Here is a 14,299-nt window from a genome sequence, read left to right on the forward strand (position 1 = left end):
GTACTGGCCAAAGTAATTCCCTGGAAGTGGGACAACAGGACTCTAAAACATAACAAGAGTCTAAATGATGTGGCTTCCTGCTTTTCATATTTTTTTCTTATTTTTTCATTGCCTATCATGTATAATTGTTTAAGAGAGATTCTTCTCTACACTTCCAATTAGTTCCTCTGACTGCATCCTTTACTGCTGTATTTATTCCTTACATGACAAATTACGGAGAAGGTAGAAAAACGAGAAGACAATGTAAGAGTAGTATTGGTATAACCCCTATCTTCAGTCTGAAGATTTCAGAGGAGGTGCTAAAGGTGGGGGGGGGCTGTTGAAAGAAAGAGGATTGTGGAGTAGTTTAAAAAGGCTATGAGATTTAGAAAGAGAAAAAAGGACAGATAGAGAAAGAGACTGTCTTTTGAAATATTCAGGAAAACAAGGATGAAGAGTGAAGAACTGCTTGGAAACAAACTAATAAAAGGGGGAAAGACGGGCTGTGGTAGCACAAGTAACAGGAAGGTGAAAAGGCAAAAGTCGCAAGAAAGGGAATAGCAAACAGTATATGTACTAGGCAATAAGGCACCCAGATTTTTTCTATGAAAATTATTTATGAACCCTAACATCTGTTACACTGAGTTTTTACCAGATTGCAAAGGGTTGAGTTATGCCCATGGAAAGTAAAAGTAAGAATTAAGACCTGAATTAATCAGTTTCACTGGCTTGAATGGCATTGTCCTAAAGAGTTTTGTGTCTTGGTTTCTAAAGGCAGGGCATATCAGAAGGTTAGATGACGTAGCCTGGCCCTACGTGTCTCAGTCTCTTAAACTTCACCAGTGACCCTGTGCTAATCCCATTAGCTCTTTTTTTGGTTAAAATGTAGCTTCCAGAAACACATCCAGTCTTGTTCTAAAGACTCCAAATGATGGGAGAACCATCATTCCCTTGGTAGTCATGCTCATAGCCTGCTTGTGGACTTGCTTGTGACCCAGTTGTCAAGCTGTGACTGACTTCAAAATGTTCGTTTGTGTTGTGTAGATGGGATCAGCTAACCCTGTCTGTGTAACTAATTATCCGCTATTCCCAAATCCCAGCACAGCCCAGATTTCACTGTGGCAGGTGAAAATAATTCATGATCTTTTGCCTGCATGAGCTAATTATATGCATCAGTTCATAATTCACAAAGCTCCCCAAACTGTTTTCTTTAATATTAGAATTTCTGTATATTGTACTGAAGGTGCTAATACTGGCCTTTGCTAAGAAAAGCCTATGAAATTGTTTAACATGAGGATAAAAAAACCCACAAATCTATATTTTTCTTTTTTGTTTTTCTTAAGAAACCACCTGCCATTGCTGTTCGACCTGGATCAACACTAATTCCAATTAATAACATTAATCATCTCCCTGAACGTGATGATGATTATGGATATGAGTGCCTAGAAGGGAAAGACTGTGCTAGCTTCTTTTGTTGTTTTGAAGACTGCCGCACAGGATCTTGGAGAGAAGGAAGAATACACATCCGCATTGCAAAAATTGACTCCTATTCTCGAATCTTCTTTCCAACTGCCTTTGCATTGTTCAATCTTGTTTACTGGATTGGCTATCTTTATCTATAAATTTCAGAGATTTGACAAACTCAGAAAAAAATGCTAATTGAACAGTCATTAACACTTTTCAGTGAGCAGTCAAAGATTAGAGCTGGTCCAAAATGACTCAGATTGTTTGGATGCTTTGAAAATTTGAAACAATGAGAGGAAATATGGTGATGTAGTCTCCCTCTTGTGATCAACTATAGAACTGATATCGGTATTTCAAAAGAAATTTTAAAAATAAATATCCCTAACATTTAACTTGCCTGAATATACACTTTTTTTGTCCAGCTCTAACAAGATGCAGAGTCAAGAGGCTATATTATTTAACTGGACAGTTCCACATAAGCTTTCAATTTTAATCCTAAAGATAATGCAGATTAATTTTGTAGCATCTCTTACACCTTTACAAAGAAAGCCTTAATAAAATGGGATTAGTTATTCTCATCCATTTCATCCATAAGGTGATGATTTTATTACTCCCTGATTTTAAAAAGTTGAAATGGAACATTTCTATTTTTCAACCAGCCATTTGTTCTCTGCAGTATGTTAAAAAGAGGGATTAAGTCATAATTAATCACATTCAGATTCATACAGAATGCAGAGATTAGAGCAGCAAGAAATGGATCTATCACAAAAAACCCAAGGGTAATTCTGAGCTTGTCTTATCCTGACCATTGATACAGGCTTTTGGCTTTCAACCTTAGATTACATTTATGTCTGTGCTCTATCTGCTGTTACTTCACTGTTGTGAGTTCCCCAAAGTTCTCCAAGAGGGCTACAACTTTCAAAAATTCCTACCCAGCTGCCATTGCTTGCTCATTTCATGGAAACCAGACTGATGTTGGCTGAGATTCTGGCCACTAAGCTTACTGCTCTTCACATCCTCCCCATTCCCCTGTCCTTTGTCTGATCCATACTCAGGGCCACAGAAAAAGCTGTAACTCTATATTCGGTAGAATTTGTACCATCAGAGTTTGGAAAACCTGTAACAGTGCTATAGTCATTGTATTCAAAGCCACTGTGTTAAATCTCCAGCCCTAAGAGCGTAGTGTGTGACCTGCTCCACTCTGCATAGAGTACGATTTTGTAGATTCTGCTTGTTACTGCATATGCTACTCACTGAGCCAGAGCCAAATGGTATGAATTTACTGAACCTGTGTTATGGATTGCTGTGTAATTACCACCTTGATATTTATTTGTTTCTAATGGAAAAGCCCTGTTATGAGGGGGGAGGGGAATTAAAATAATCCTTATGCATTGCAGATCCTTCTCCAAGATGGGATGTGTCACCACAAAAATCATAGGACCAGTTCTCTAGCCTTTCTGTGGTCAGAGCTTCTGTTCACTTTGGTAGCAATTCTTCAGTAGTAGCCTTTCTGGACTGACTTCTCTGTGTTGACTATTGCTGGCTGGCAACATTTAGTATCTCATTTCTATTTTTAAATCCATTGTCTTCATTATGGAAAGTGCAGTCTTTCCTCCCTTCTTAAAAAGAAACTGGTCTCAAGTGAGAGATGACTCAAGTGCAAAAATCACTGTAAAATTAAGATATGCATTAAGTAAAAGTCAGAATTACTCAGAAGACCTTACAGATCTTTAAAGAGGATTAATGGGATTAGTATTTGGCTGTAGGTAAGGATGTTCAGCACTGGAGATAAAGACATGATTAATAGCTAATAATAGAAAATGATACATGAAGGACCCCCCCAATATTTCTGTTGAATGTGCTCCCTCCTCTGAGTTTCTCAGAAAAGATTAATGTATTTTTATATTCTAGTTGGTACCAGACATAATAAGATATGATATGCAATACACATTTCAGATGAAATGTTACTGCAGTGTTCAGCCCTGAAGTTTAATAGAGAATGCAAGACTATGTGCAGTGATTCTGGAAGAAAGTGTGACAGAGAAGATCCCATTTTAATGCAAACTTTATTTCAGTATTTAGCTGACGAAATACGTAAGTGGTTGAGAGAATCTGAAAGCCTGCTGTTGAGGTTGGCTGACATTATTTGTTGCATGACCTTTCTGAGCACCACCTTCTTCTGACTGTCGGACTGAGCATAGAAGTGCGGCATCATTAGCAACACTGATCTACTATAATTTATTGTTTCTTTAGAGTCTCATTTTCAGAAAATGTTCAGTACAATGGAAATGTGTCAGTTTTAATTCCATAGTGCAGTTTGATGCTTTTTGACAGCACACAAAACACATTCCTCTGTAGGAGGGATGAAGGTGGCTTCAGCAGCAATATGTTGAATGTGTACTTGAAAAGATGTCTACTCGCTATACAAGGCCCAGATTTTGTGAGCTCCTGAGTTTCATTAATTCACCTTTAAACAAAAGGAACTTGAAAGAACTTGGCACTTCACAAGAGGAAATACAAATTTCACAGCCTGCTTTCCTCTGGCACATCTAGTTAGCTTTTTCTATTCATGTGGTTGTCAGTTGCCAGTCAGCCTCCAGTGACTGAATTGGAGAACAGAAAACATCCAGAATTGGCAAGGGATGGATAAGAAGTCTTTCATCTCTAATTTCTATGAAACAATGTAATGGAGTATTAAACCTATTGAATGTTATGGCTGTTTGGCTTATGGATACACTTGCTTCTGTCTGTTGACAAACTTTTCTGTGTACTTCATTTGTTTCTGATGAAATAATTTTAGTTTCCCATAGTACTGTGAGTGCAAACAGAAATGGGAATGCAGTGAACTGTAACATGGCATGTAATAAATGTGTTATTTTAGTGCTATGTGTTTTCTTTCTAATCTGCATGTAAACAGTTGATTCCCAGAAATCTAAGTGATACTCAAAAAAATGACAAGAAACAGAGACTATAATTACTTGGACTTAGATGCTGCAATCATTTTTCAAATCTACCTGGATAAAAGTTCATTTACTGATAGCTGGGAGCATAGTATTTGGAGTCATATTATTCTGACCATTACTGCTTAAGCACATGCTTAAACCTGTTCCTAATCAGTACTGTAATTAGACCAGAATTCAGAAAAGCATGTGCTTATGTACTGTCATAGTGATGCTATCCTGAATTGATGCCATTAACACATGCTTAATTTGCACTAATTTCAGTAATGAGTGTTCAGTAGCTCAAATGATTGAACATTAAGGGTGTAAGCCAGACCCTCTTCCATAAGAAGTTTTCTCACTGAAAGAGAGGGATGTAAGAGGAGAAATTGCCATAAAGGCGGAGAGGTGAAAAAGTCTAGGCAAACGGTTTTATACTGCACATATCTTAGGCATCTCCTGAAATGTATTCAAATAAAGATACTTTTCCTTGATATTTCTGTATTAGTGTTCACCACTTGTCTGTTTTAGTAGTGAGTACAGCTCAGTGTGTTATTTTTTGGTAAGGTTTTGTCTGTGATTGTACCTCACTGATCTTCAGTGCATGTCTTCTGTGTCTGAATGAATCTGTTTTATGTAGTGTCAGTGCAACCAAAGCATGAGCTCTGGGTAACGTATTTTATATTCACATGTTGATGTGCTTCAAAGGCTTTAACCTTATCCGGTTTTCTGACATTCAGAGACATAGGATTGTGTAAGACTTTGAAGGAGAATCACCTCCAGCATGGTTTTTATAATTTTCTGTTGCTTATTTGCTATGGTAGTAAAAGAATTGTTTAGAATTGATATATGAACTGTGCTTTGTAATTTGTGAACACCTTTGACCTTTCAGTTGAAAGCCCAACAGGAGGAGTTTGGATTTAAATATCTATCTGCCTAAAGTGAGATATGTTTTCTTTAATTACATCATTCATCATTTCAGTTTACTGTTTCCAAATACCTGAGAATTAGAATGCATTCAGTCATTGAGTCCATCTCTCCTTCAGGGAGTGGGAAAGGTAGATTTCGATCATGCCAGGCATGAACTAGGGTAGCCGGTGTACTCCAGGGAAGTTGGTAAGAGTTTCTGGTTAAACGCAAGGATGATTTCTGCCTGTGAGACTATAATTTGAAACAGGGTGCATGCTTTCTTTCAGAAAATGGATGTGTGCTGTGACTTCCAGAATGATGGAAAAGCATCCCTGCACTTCATGTTTATCTTTGCACAGGAGGGGTTTCATTGAGTTGACTGTCCTGTTATGAGGCACTGAGGTATTCTCCGTGTGGTATAGGGGGAGAGTTTTGATTGCACTCCTGGACAAGGTGTCTAAATCTTGTCACAGGGCTCAGTATTGTGGGTTCTGAGTTGTCTTTTGGATCTGTTATGATGCTGGTGAAAAGGCAGTGAATACTATACTTTTGATTCTGATTCCTATTAAATCTCACTGAGAAAGCCAGAACGTTAATGAAGGTGTTAGAGGAAATCTCAGACAGCCCATGGAGATAGGAGATTAGCTGATACTGTAATAGACTAAAGGATCTAGCCCTTTTTTCCATAGGTGGGTCTTGTTGCCCGCTAGCAATATATTGTTTCTAAAAAAATTTTAAATGTCTCATGTTATTTTAAGGGCAAAAAAAAATCTGTAAAATTTCTGGGCAATCTCATTCCCCTTCCCAGTGACAAATCTTGCTTTGCCTGCAAATTTTGCTTAGAGTAGATCAACATTACTTGAGCTGTGTGAGGAGAGCCACGGGGGATGTAAGACAGAAGACCTGTAAACTGTTCTACCTTGTTGTTCTTCTCAGTTCCTTTTCTTAGTCAAGAAAAGAGTTTCAGAAGAGTAGGTGTATGGCATGTGTAAATGAGGACAATTTTGCTACTGACAACAGGGCCTGAGTCCCACTAGCTGACAGGATCAAGAGAGATGGGAGTCTGCCTGCAGTAATAAGGCTTCTCTTTTGTAATTCTTTGTAGTAGCTGCTTTTCCATACATCTCTGCATGTACCTGAGACTCAAACATTTTTCAGGTTGGAAGCAATTCTTTTGTGTGTTTCTGGCTTCACAGAATGATCTCAATCATCAGGGTCTGAGCCTTGCTGAATCCAAAAGAAAAGGCTTCCTCTTGAAGTTTCCCTGTCCAGGCATTGCAGGTAGGAGATGTCTTGCCACCAAATATTGGGCAAGTGATTTTCAGTTCATCCTTCTGAAGAGGCAGACTGGCTCTGTAAGGCAGCATTAAGATTGCTTTGTCATTTAGAATTGAAAAGGTTGAAAACTGTTAACAGCAGTGACCAGTACTGCCCCCACAGAGGATATATTTTGCCAATTCAATATTTAAAAACAAAACCCAAAACCAGCTACTGCGGGTGGGAAGTGAGGATGAGTCATTATTTCACTGTAGATGTCTATTTCCCCTTGAATTGTTTTTCCTCCTTAGGAAGACGGTAAATAGGAAATCTTTTGGCTTGTGAAATCTGCAGAAAAAAGGTCATGGTCATTTTAAACAGGTAAAGTCCTGTTTGTCCCTCTGCATAGGAGCAGGAACAATGAAGGCACTTGCACTATGGCTCAGATTTTCCAAGATAGGTAAATGTGGACATTTAGATATTCATAGGCCCAGTAATATACAATCTGTGTTCATGCTTTAGTCACTGAAAACTTAATGGTTTGTGCATCTTCACAGTATCTTTTGTATTTCCCACTGTTGTCCACTGTGAATGCTTAGACTTTTTGTGTGAACAAGAAGGGTTGCATTATGATACCTCTCTTTACAGTTTAAATTGCTATAGAATACAAATACTTCCTTAAATGAAATGGAAGGGTCAGAATCTGGCAATCTCATGGTGATTCCTATCTTGAAAAATCTAATATTTGTTCTTAATTGCTGTTTCCAATTAAATAAACAATAGTGCTATAATTTGTATGCCACTTCATTGAAGTTTTATAAGCAATTACAATGTATGGTCTAAAACCTAAATTTACAGAAATATCCTTCAAAAATAACACTTGTTGATTTATTATGTGTCTCAGTATTTGTTATATTGAGGTTCCATTATTCAAATACACTCTTAATGCAAGTCTCTGTCTCGGCATCTACAGCTCACATAGTATTTCAGTGATTCACAGTTTGCCCTTTACTAGTGCATCCTTTTTTTTTAATTCTGTTTTTAAAAAATGCTGGTATTTTTAACTACCCAAGTGAACATTCATACCATGCATTTAATTTGATAGTGTTTTGGCACCAGTGGACAATGTTGCAATATTATGCATCAGTGTTCCTTTAAAAATTATTCATTAAAGCCCTTGTGGTTAGCTTACTGAAAGAAATATGGAACATCATTAAGATAAATTTTGTAACTCTCAATGCTGCTACTAAGGATTATATATAAAATACATGTTATCGATGCAAATTTATTCTTCCATTTCAGTTTTCTGTCCAGAAGCCTTCTCAGTTGGGCTAATATTTTTATTACAAGTGTGCTGATATTTACAGTCCTACTCAGTTATTTGGTACTTTTCCAATAGCCTTGGTATGCATTCATCCATTATTATATTCAATTACCTAGAAACATCAAGGTATCTTCACAGGCTTTTAATGGGATTAAGCCATGACCTCTTCATCCTCTCTTAAAATACCATAATCTTTCATGTGCAATGCCAAAACTAAAGCATTCGCAGGTATTAAATTGATTGTTACTTGCTTCTCCATTTTGATAAAGTCTGTCTGCCAGGTTAGAGTGAAACATTGATATTATCATTTTAATATTTGACAACATTATTAATGAGCATGGCTGAACCAGAAGCCTTCAGAGATGATAAACTGGTGATGCTCTTGGCTAAATCCCATACAACTGAGACTTTGTGAGTGTGGTGGAAATTATAATGGCAATGGCAAAGACATATGTATATATATCCATATGTAGACTGGAAAGAAAGATATGAAAATTTTTACATATACATCAAGTTCTGTTTGTCATTTTAACAAGCTTTCCCCCCTGCCCCTAAAATTTATGTTCTAAATGTGACCAGAAAGGTCCTGAAAAAAACCATTTAGGTTTGCACAGTTAGAATGTAGAAGTGGTTCAGAAGCTTAAAATAATTATTTTGATTGGTCTTGTGGATTCATTTTTAATTTAACTCCTTTTCACTAAAGAAGAAAGGGAGAACACATATGTTCTGGTTGAAGATAGGCATTGATATCACTGAAGGTAAACATGAAAATTCCCTCTTTGTTGAAAAGTTGATTTATAGATATAGGTAGAAGCAAATTTCTTCAGTGCTGAGGAAGTTGCTGTGATTGCATTTGTGGAGTAGATGGATTCTGGTCTTTATTTTGAGAACTCTATTGCTACCATGGTAAAAGATCGACTCAAGAGTTTTACATATCTTAGTATACCGTTAGTTTTGGGATGCCTCATTTTCTGATGTGCAGTTTAAGACATATGAAAAAAGACCTGCTTTTGAGATCATGAATGTTTAGCCCTTTCTAAAAATCATCCTTTAAACTTTCAGTTTAAAGCACTCCAAAAGTGAGTAACTAGGCATCACTGATACTGTTTTAAATAAATGTAAAGTTTAGATTGCTATAGAATATTGCAGAAAGTTCAAATATGGTTCAGGGCTAGAATTTTCTAGCCTTTTGTTGTCTCTTGCCTGTGGGATTTTTTTTTTTTTTAATTTTCTTGAGGTCTGGGGAGAGATGAAAGCAAATGGAGGAATTTCACCCTATGGGGTTTTTTTGACAACAGTATACCTCATGCAGAATAGTACATCAGCTGCTAAAAGCTGATTTTATTTGAGGACTGATGAGACTTTGAGACTGATGACAGGAATAATACTAACAAGCTCAGAAAGGAGATGCTTATGGCCCTCATTATCAGAAGGGGCTTGGCTGCTCAAGGCTTTGAAAACAGAATTTCTGAAGTAAGATTATGAGAGAGAGCTGGCTTATAAGGACTTCTAGAAAAAACAAAATCTCAGAAACCTCTTGCCAGGAGAAGGCTGACAGTAGTCTGAAGGAGAGGATTTATAGCTCATGACTCTACTGTGAATGTTAATGTCTATTGAATTTTCATATAAATGTTGCACTAGTCCTTGTGCATTGAGTGGAAATGTGCTTGCACCCTGGTGCATGGTTCATACAGATGTTTCTGAGATGTAGCCTGTAATCTTCTAAATATAAAACTCTGAAAGCCATAGTCTTAAAAATAAAATAAATAAAAACCCCACCATTGAATACCATGTGTTCTGTGCAAAATGAACAGATTAGATGTTTGTGCTCTGATGTCTCTTAAACTGATAAGAATCAAGAAAGTTTCAACACTGAACTTTGTAGAGCAGTTGTAATGCATTGTTTTTACTGTATCTGCTGTGAAGTTGATTGGTTACACTGTGAAAAAATAAATAGTGCCTGGCTACTTACTTTCTGATGTTATTTATTTTCTACATGACATACGTTCTTTTCTCTTTAGGACCATGATGATAATAGTCATTCTGGTGAAAACAGTCTCATATACTGCTCTGACTGAGAACAATGCCTTTACTTGCTTTAAAATTTTTCCATCCTTCCTCCCTCCTTTCCTCTCCTCTTTCCCTCTCTTTCCTTCCTGAAATAATAATGTAAATAGAACAGCAGTCATCTCACAGAAGTAAAGCTCTGGAGCTAAAATTCCACTTTATCAGGCATTTTGGTTGGGACCAGTTTTATAGCTAATGAAAGATGTTTTGCTTGTCACTGACAAGAGGAGTGGTCCTGCTCTCACCCACAACCCCTTCGCTTCTGTGAGCGCTGGTACTTGGCTAGTCCCGCTCTCCTTCCCCTTCCAGGATCTCTCATGGCCATGATGTGTGGCTCCCTCTTCTTTGTCTTGTCTGTCATTTTAGAAAAAGTAACTTTCTATTAGATGTGCCATGGGGCAAGGAGCAGAGCTCACGCTGAAAGAAATATCCAGGGGAAAATCACTCCTCATTATTTTCCTAAAATACGTTTTGTTCTCTGGCCTTGCTGGCCCACTGGAGGATCTGCCTGTAAGCATTAGCTTCCTTGTGTGGTCAGTACCAGAAAATGCTTTTAATTCATTCTAAACAGAGGTAGGAAGGTGATGAAAGAGGGATGCAGTCAACATAAAAACTCTGTGAAAGGAGTCAAAGATGCTTTAAGCATGTCAGAGTTCTAGAAAAAGCCACAGTTTTCTGCCGCCTCTTATACATCCTTTCCAGATTAAAGTCAGGCATCCCAGCAATACCTACATTCCCTTTAGCATTGTATGTTCTTTTTTTCCCTGGTAACTGCCTCTGGTATTCTGTCTTGCCAGCTGTTACTTAAATTATTAAGGTTACTTACAGTATAATAGAATCTATTTATCTTTTTCTTTTAGATTGTTGATGTCCTCCATTGTATGAACAGTACAATGAACGGTGGTATTTCATAACACCAAACCTGTGAGAGCATAATGTTTTGAATGGCTTTTTAGCTCAAAACAATCCAACCTCTAGCTTCCACAGTATTGAAGTAGCTGATGAATGAGGGAATTAGGCAAAGCCTTTATGTACAGACTTCAAAGTAAAATCTGTCATCTATATTTTTAAGGTAAACATTTTTCAGTATTACTGTCAATAGGGTGAATTTCGGCAATACATGCCTGCAAGGAGCTAAAATGAATTCATTTCTCATTGACAGGCCAATGTATATTATTCTCTACAAAACTGAGACTGCTAACACTTGGAGTGGGCACAAGCCTTGCTGACTGAAGTTACTAAATGTCAGTGCAGAACCAGAATAAGGCAGTAAATTTTTAAGAGGACCCAACTACTTCATCTTAGTAATATCTAATATTAGATTTTACATTTTAATAAATTCATAATAAATATAAAAATCATAATATTTCTTAGTAACATCCAATATTATTTTTTGCTAATAATATCTACAGTAGAAATTGAAGAGCTCTTTTAAAATGTGGAATAGGAGCTCAAAGTGTCCAAGGGAAACCTGTGGGTATTTAAAATTCCTAGTCAAAAAGAAGCAGCTGCTACTTTCCATAGTAGGTAAAGCTGTCTCTGCACTCCTTCTCATGCCCCAGTGTCCTGCACTGTGGTATGTTGTGAGGGAGTTACCCAGTCCGCGTGCCCTGAGACTGCCATCACAGCTGCCCTTCGTAAGGGTGACTTCTGTGATGCTCTCACCTCTCTTTTGGGAAGGGGACCATGAGCACTGAAATCATTCCACACAGGCCAGTGAGCAGCCAGCATATGGTAACAGCTTTCAGACCCGACTAGCTAATGTTAGGTACATATTAGAAACTGAAAATTTTCATAATCAGTTACCAGTCCCTGATGGATTGTGTCAGGTTAGCTGCTGCTCTTCTGTTTTCTTATGTGTTCCCTCCTGTGAGAAACATCACCTCAGGTTTCTCCACCCCTTCTCCTTGTTTAGAACTATTGGCTACCTCTTGTCATAACTTTCCTCAGCAAATCTGACACCTGGTTCTTTTCCTTGCATTAGAAATCACTGTGTCTACCTAAACTTCCCCTGTACTGTCCATCCTTTTACCTGTTTCTGCATCTTTGTTTTCTCATTTTCTGTTCAGCCCTGGGTTAATTCACACATTCACAGACGAGAACTATGGAAGGTGAGAGATGATCGCTGTGAAAGTGATGCTGACATAAGAAATGAGACCTTTCCTCCTCACACACCACCAGCAGTCTGATGATGCAGTATATCAGCCTCCTGCTGTCTGAAGAACCCCTCAGAGACCTCTGTCTGGTGTGAAGTCATCTGACAAGAAATGGTAAATAAGCAGCTCTTTCCTAGCACTCTCTTAAGGATGTCAGAAGACAAAAAGGACAAAATGTCCCTGAGAATGATTTTTGTTTGGGAAGTTCTTCCATGGCCCTGCTGTTGAGGTCAGTGAGTTCTCGGCAGCGATGTCTTCAAAGCTGGTTGCGTTCTTGAATGCATTTTCCCTATAGCATGTTAAGATGGATAACCTGGCAAAAGTTCAGATACTTTACTAAGCTTCCTACCGGCAATGGATAAACAAATAGGGACACTGATACCTCAATACTGACCTTATTTCCCTGCTCCTAACTGTTATTTACCATAGAGACCACTACGAGAAGCCCTAGCTTAAGATTCAGCTAGGGGCTATGCTCAGAGCATGAATCAAAGGTTAGATAAGAGCCTTAAGAGTTGGCCTTTTAAGGTTCTCCTTTTCCTATACTACCACTGAACCTGCGTGACTCAAACATTTTCAGTTTTATTTGAGATAAGTAGTTTCCCTGTGCCTCAGTTTCTATCCATAAGATGTCAATAATGCTACTCATGGAGCTGTTAAAATTAACACTGAATTAATTAATGCAAAGTACTCAGCTTTTCTTGTAAAGAAGGACTTGCCAGAGAACTAGAACAAATGAAGTTGTTGACCTTCAATTCTGAGAAGGAAAATGTATGCATCTCTTTAGTGGGAACTATACTGAGTAAGGAGACAGGTGATAGTTGTGTGCCTGGAACTTCCCTACTAATACAAATATTTTTGATGCAAGTATTAAAAGGTAAATAAAACAGTCATTAGTGAAGATAGATCCCCAGGAGAACTCAGTGATCAGGGTTCACCTCAAGAAGTAACCAGGAGCAGAGCTACCTGGCCAGTATCCTCTGAATATGAAAACTCTCTGAAGAGGTGTGAAACTAAGTACAGTGATATCTTCCTGTTTTTATTAATGATAATACACAAAAGCAATTTTATCCTGCTTATCTGTTGCCTGTTTTGGGTCTCTTGCTGATAACAAAGCACGCTATCTTAATACTGGTTTTATTTGTAGTTTGTCCTACAGGCAGTATTGGAAGACTCTAAGACCTTCATAGTTGCAGTAAATTAAATTGTAGTCACAAGTGCAGCTCAGGACTGCCTAAGGTCTGAACGAGTGGGGGAAAAAAGAAAAATCTGTCAGAGAATAAAGTGATTAAGAAAGTTTAGTCTGGGTAGCAAGACTGCTGATCTAATTTTATTTAAAAGTTGACAGGACCAGAGTCTCAGTGTAAGGCAATATTGCTCCTCTGAAATCAATAAAATTACACTGATTTACAGCTGCAACTGCATGACAAAATTATTTTATAACTAAGAGCTGTATGTTCTGACATGGATGAGAAGTATCACCAGTGTTTTGCATCAAAGAAGTATTGGGTTTGGAATTACAGCCTTCCCAGCACATCATAAACTCATAGTGAGAACACACTGTCTTGTTCAGACTGTCAGTGAGCGTTCAGCACTGTTCTCATCAGTAGCTGCTACTTAATCCATGCAGTCAGTTGCACTGAGTATGTATGTTCATGACTTAACAGTAGAGTCATCTCTACTGAGAAGTGGGTTTGATTCCCTCTATTTGGAGTTCTACAGCTATGTGCAGAAGGGCTTTGAAATATTATTTGCTAAAATATCTTCATCCATGTACCATTTGTTAAGTTAGAGATTTGTTGCTGCCTTCTGATAATACAGAGTGCTTTAAAATCCTAATATAATTATTTAATTAAATGGGAAAATCTTGTTACAGAAAACCTTCAAATTTCCTAGCAGCAACAATGAAGATAAATGTGCATATATTGTCGTCACAGTATGCCAAAAAACTTGTTAAGGGAAGTTATACGTCAAAACTGACTTGTCCTCCAGACTACTGGGTATTAGTGGTCAATAACTGGGCAGCAGAGTCAGGAGAATGCAGCCAACCATTAAAGGTGCACTTGCTACCAGCCAGAGTGTCCTGTGATACAAGCAGCAGTCATGAACTTGCAAAAGCTTGGATGTTGTGAAGATATGTAGAAATAAATGGTATTTGACTATGTGGACCACCTAGTATGTGATTCAATCAGTGGGAATTATGA

General features: G+C 37.8%; 1 protein-coding gene across 2 annotated transcripts in view; it reads left to right on the plus strand.

Annotated features, from left to right (window-relative positions):
• Window positions 1-9,843, plus strand: part of GABRG1 (gamma-aminobutyric acid type A receptor subunit gamma1) — a 66,345-nt gene extending 56,502 nt beyond the window's left edge. For both annotated transcript variants that reach the window (XM_052780145.1, XM_052780146.1), the window contains one exon: window positions 1,323-9,843. In XM_052780145.1, the coding sequence (XP_052636105.1) occupies window positions 1,323-1,601 (279 nt within the window). In that variant the 3' untranslated portion in view covers window positions 1,602-9,843. The remainder of the gene's footprint in view (window positions 1-1,322) is intronic.
• The last annotated feature ends 4,456 nt before the right edge of the window (window positions 9,844-14,299 follow it).

The sequence above is a fragment of the Harpia harpyja genome, chromosome 2 (assembly GCF_026419915.1).
Source record: "Harpia harpyja isolate bHarHar1 chromosome 2, bHarHar1 primary haplotype, whole genome shotgun sequence".
Classification (NCBI taxonomy): Eukaryota; Metazoa; Chordata; class Aves; order Accipitriformes; family Accipitridae; genus Harpia; species Harpia harpyja.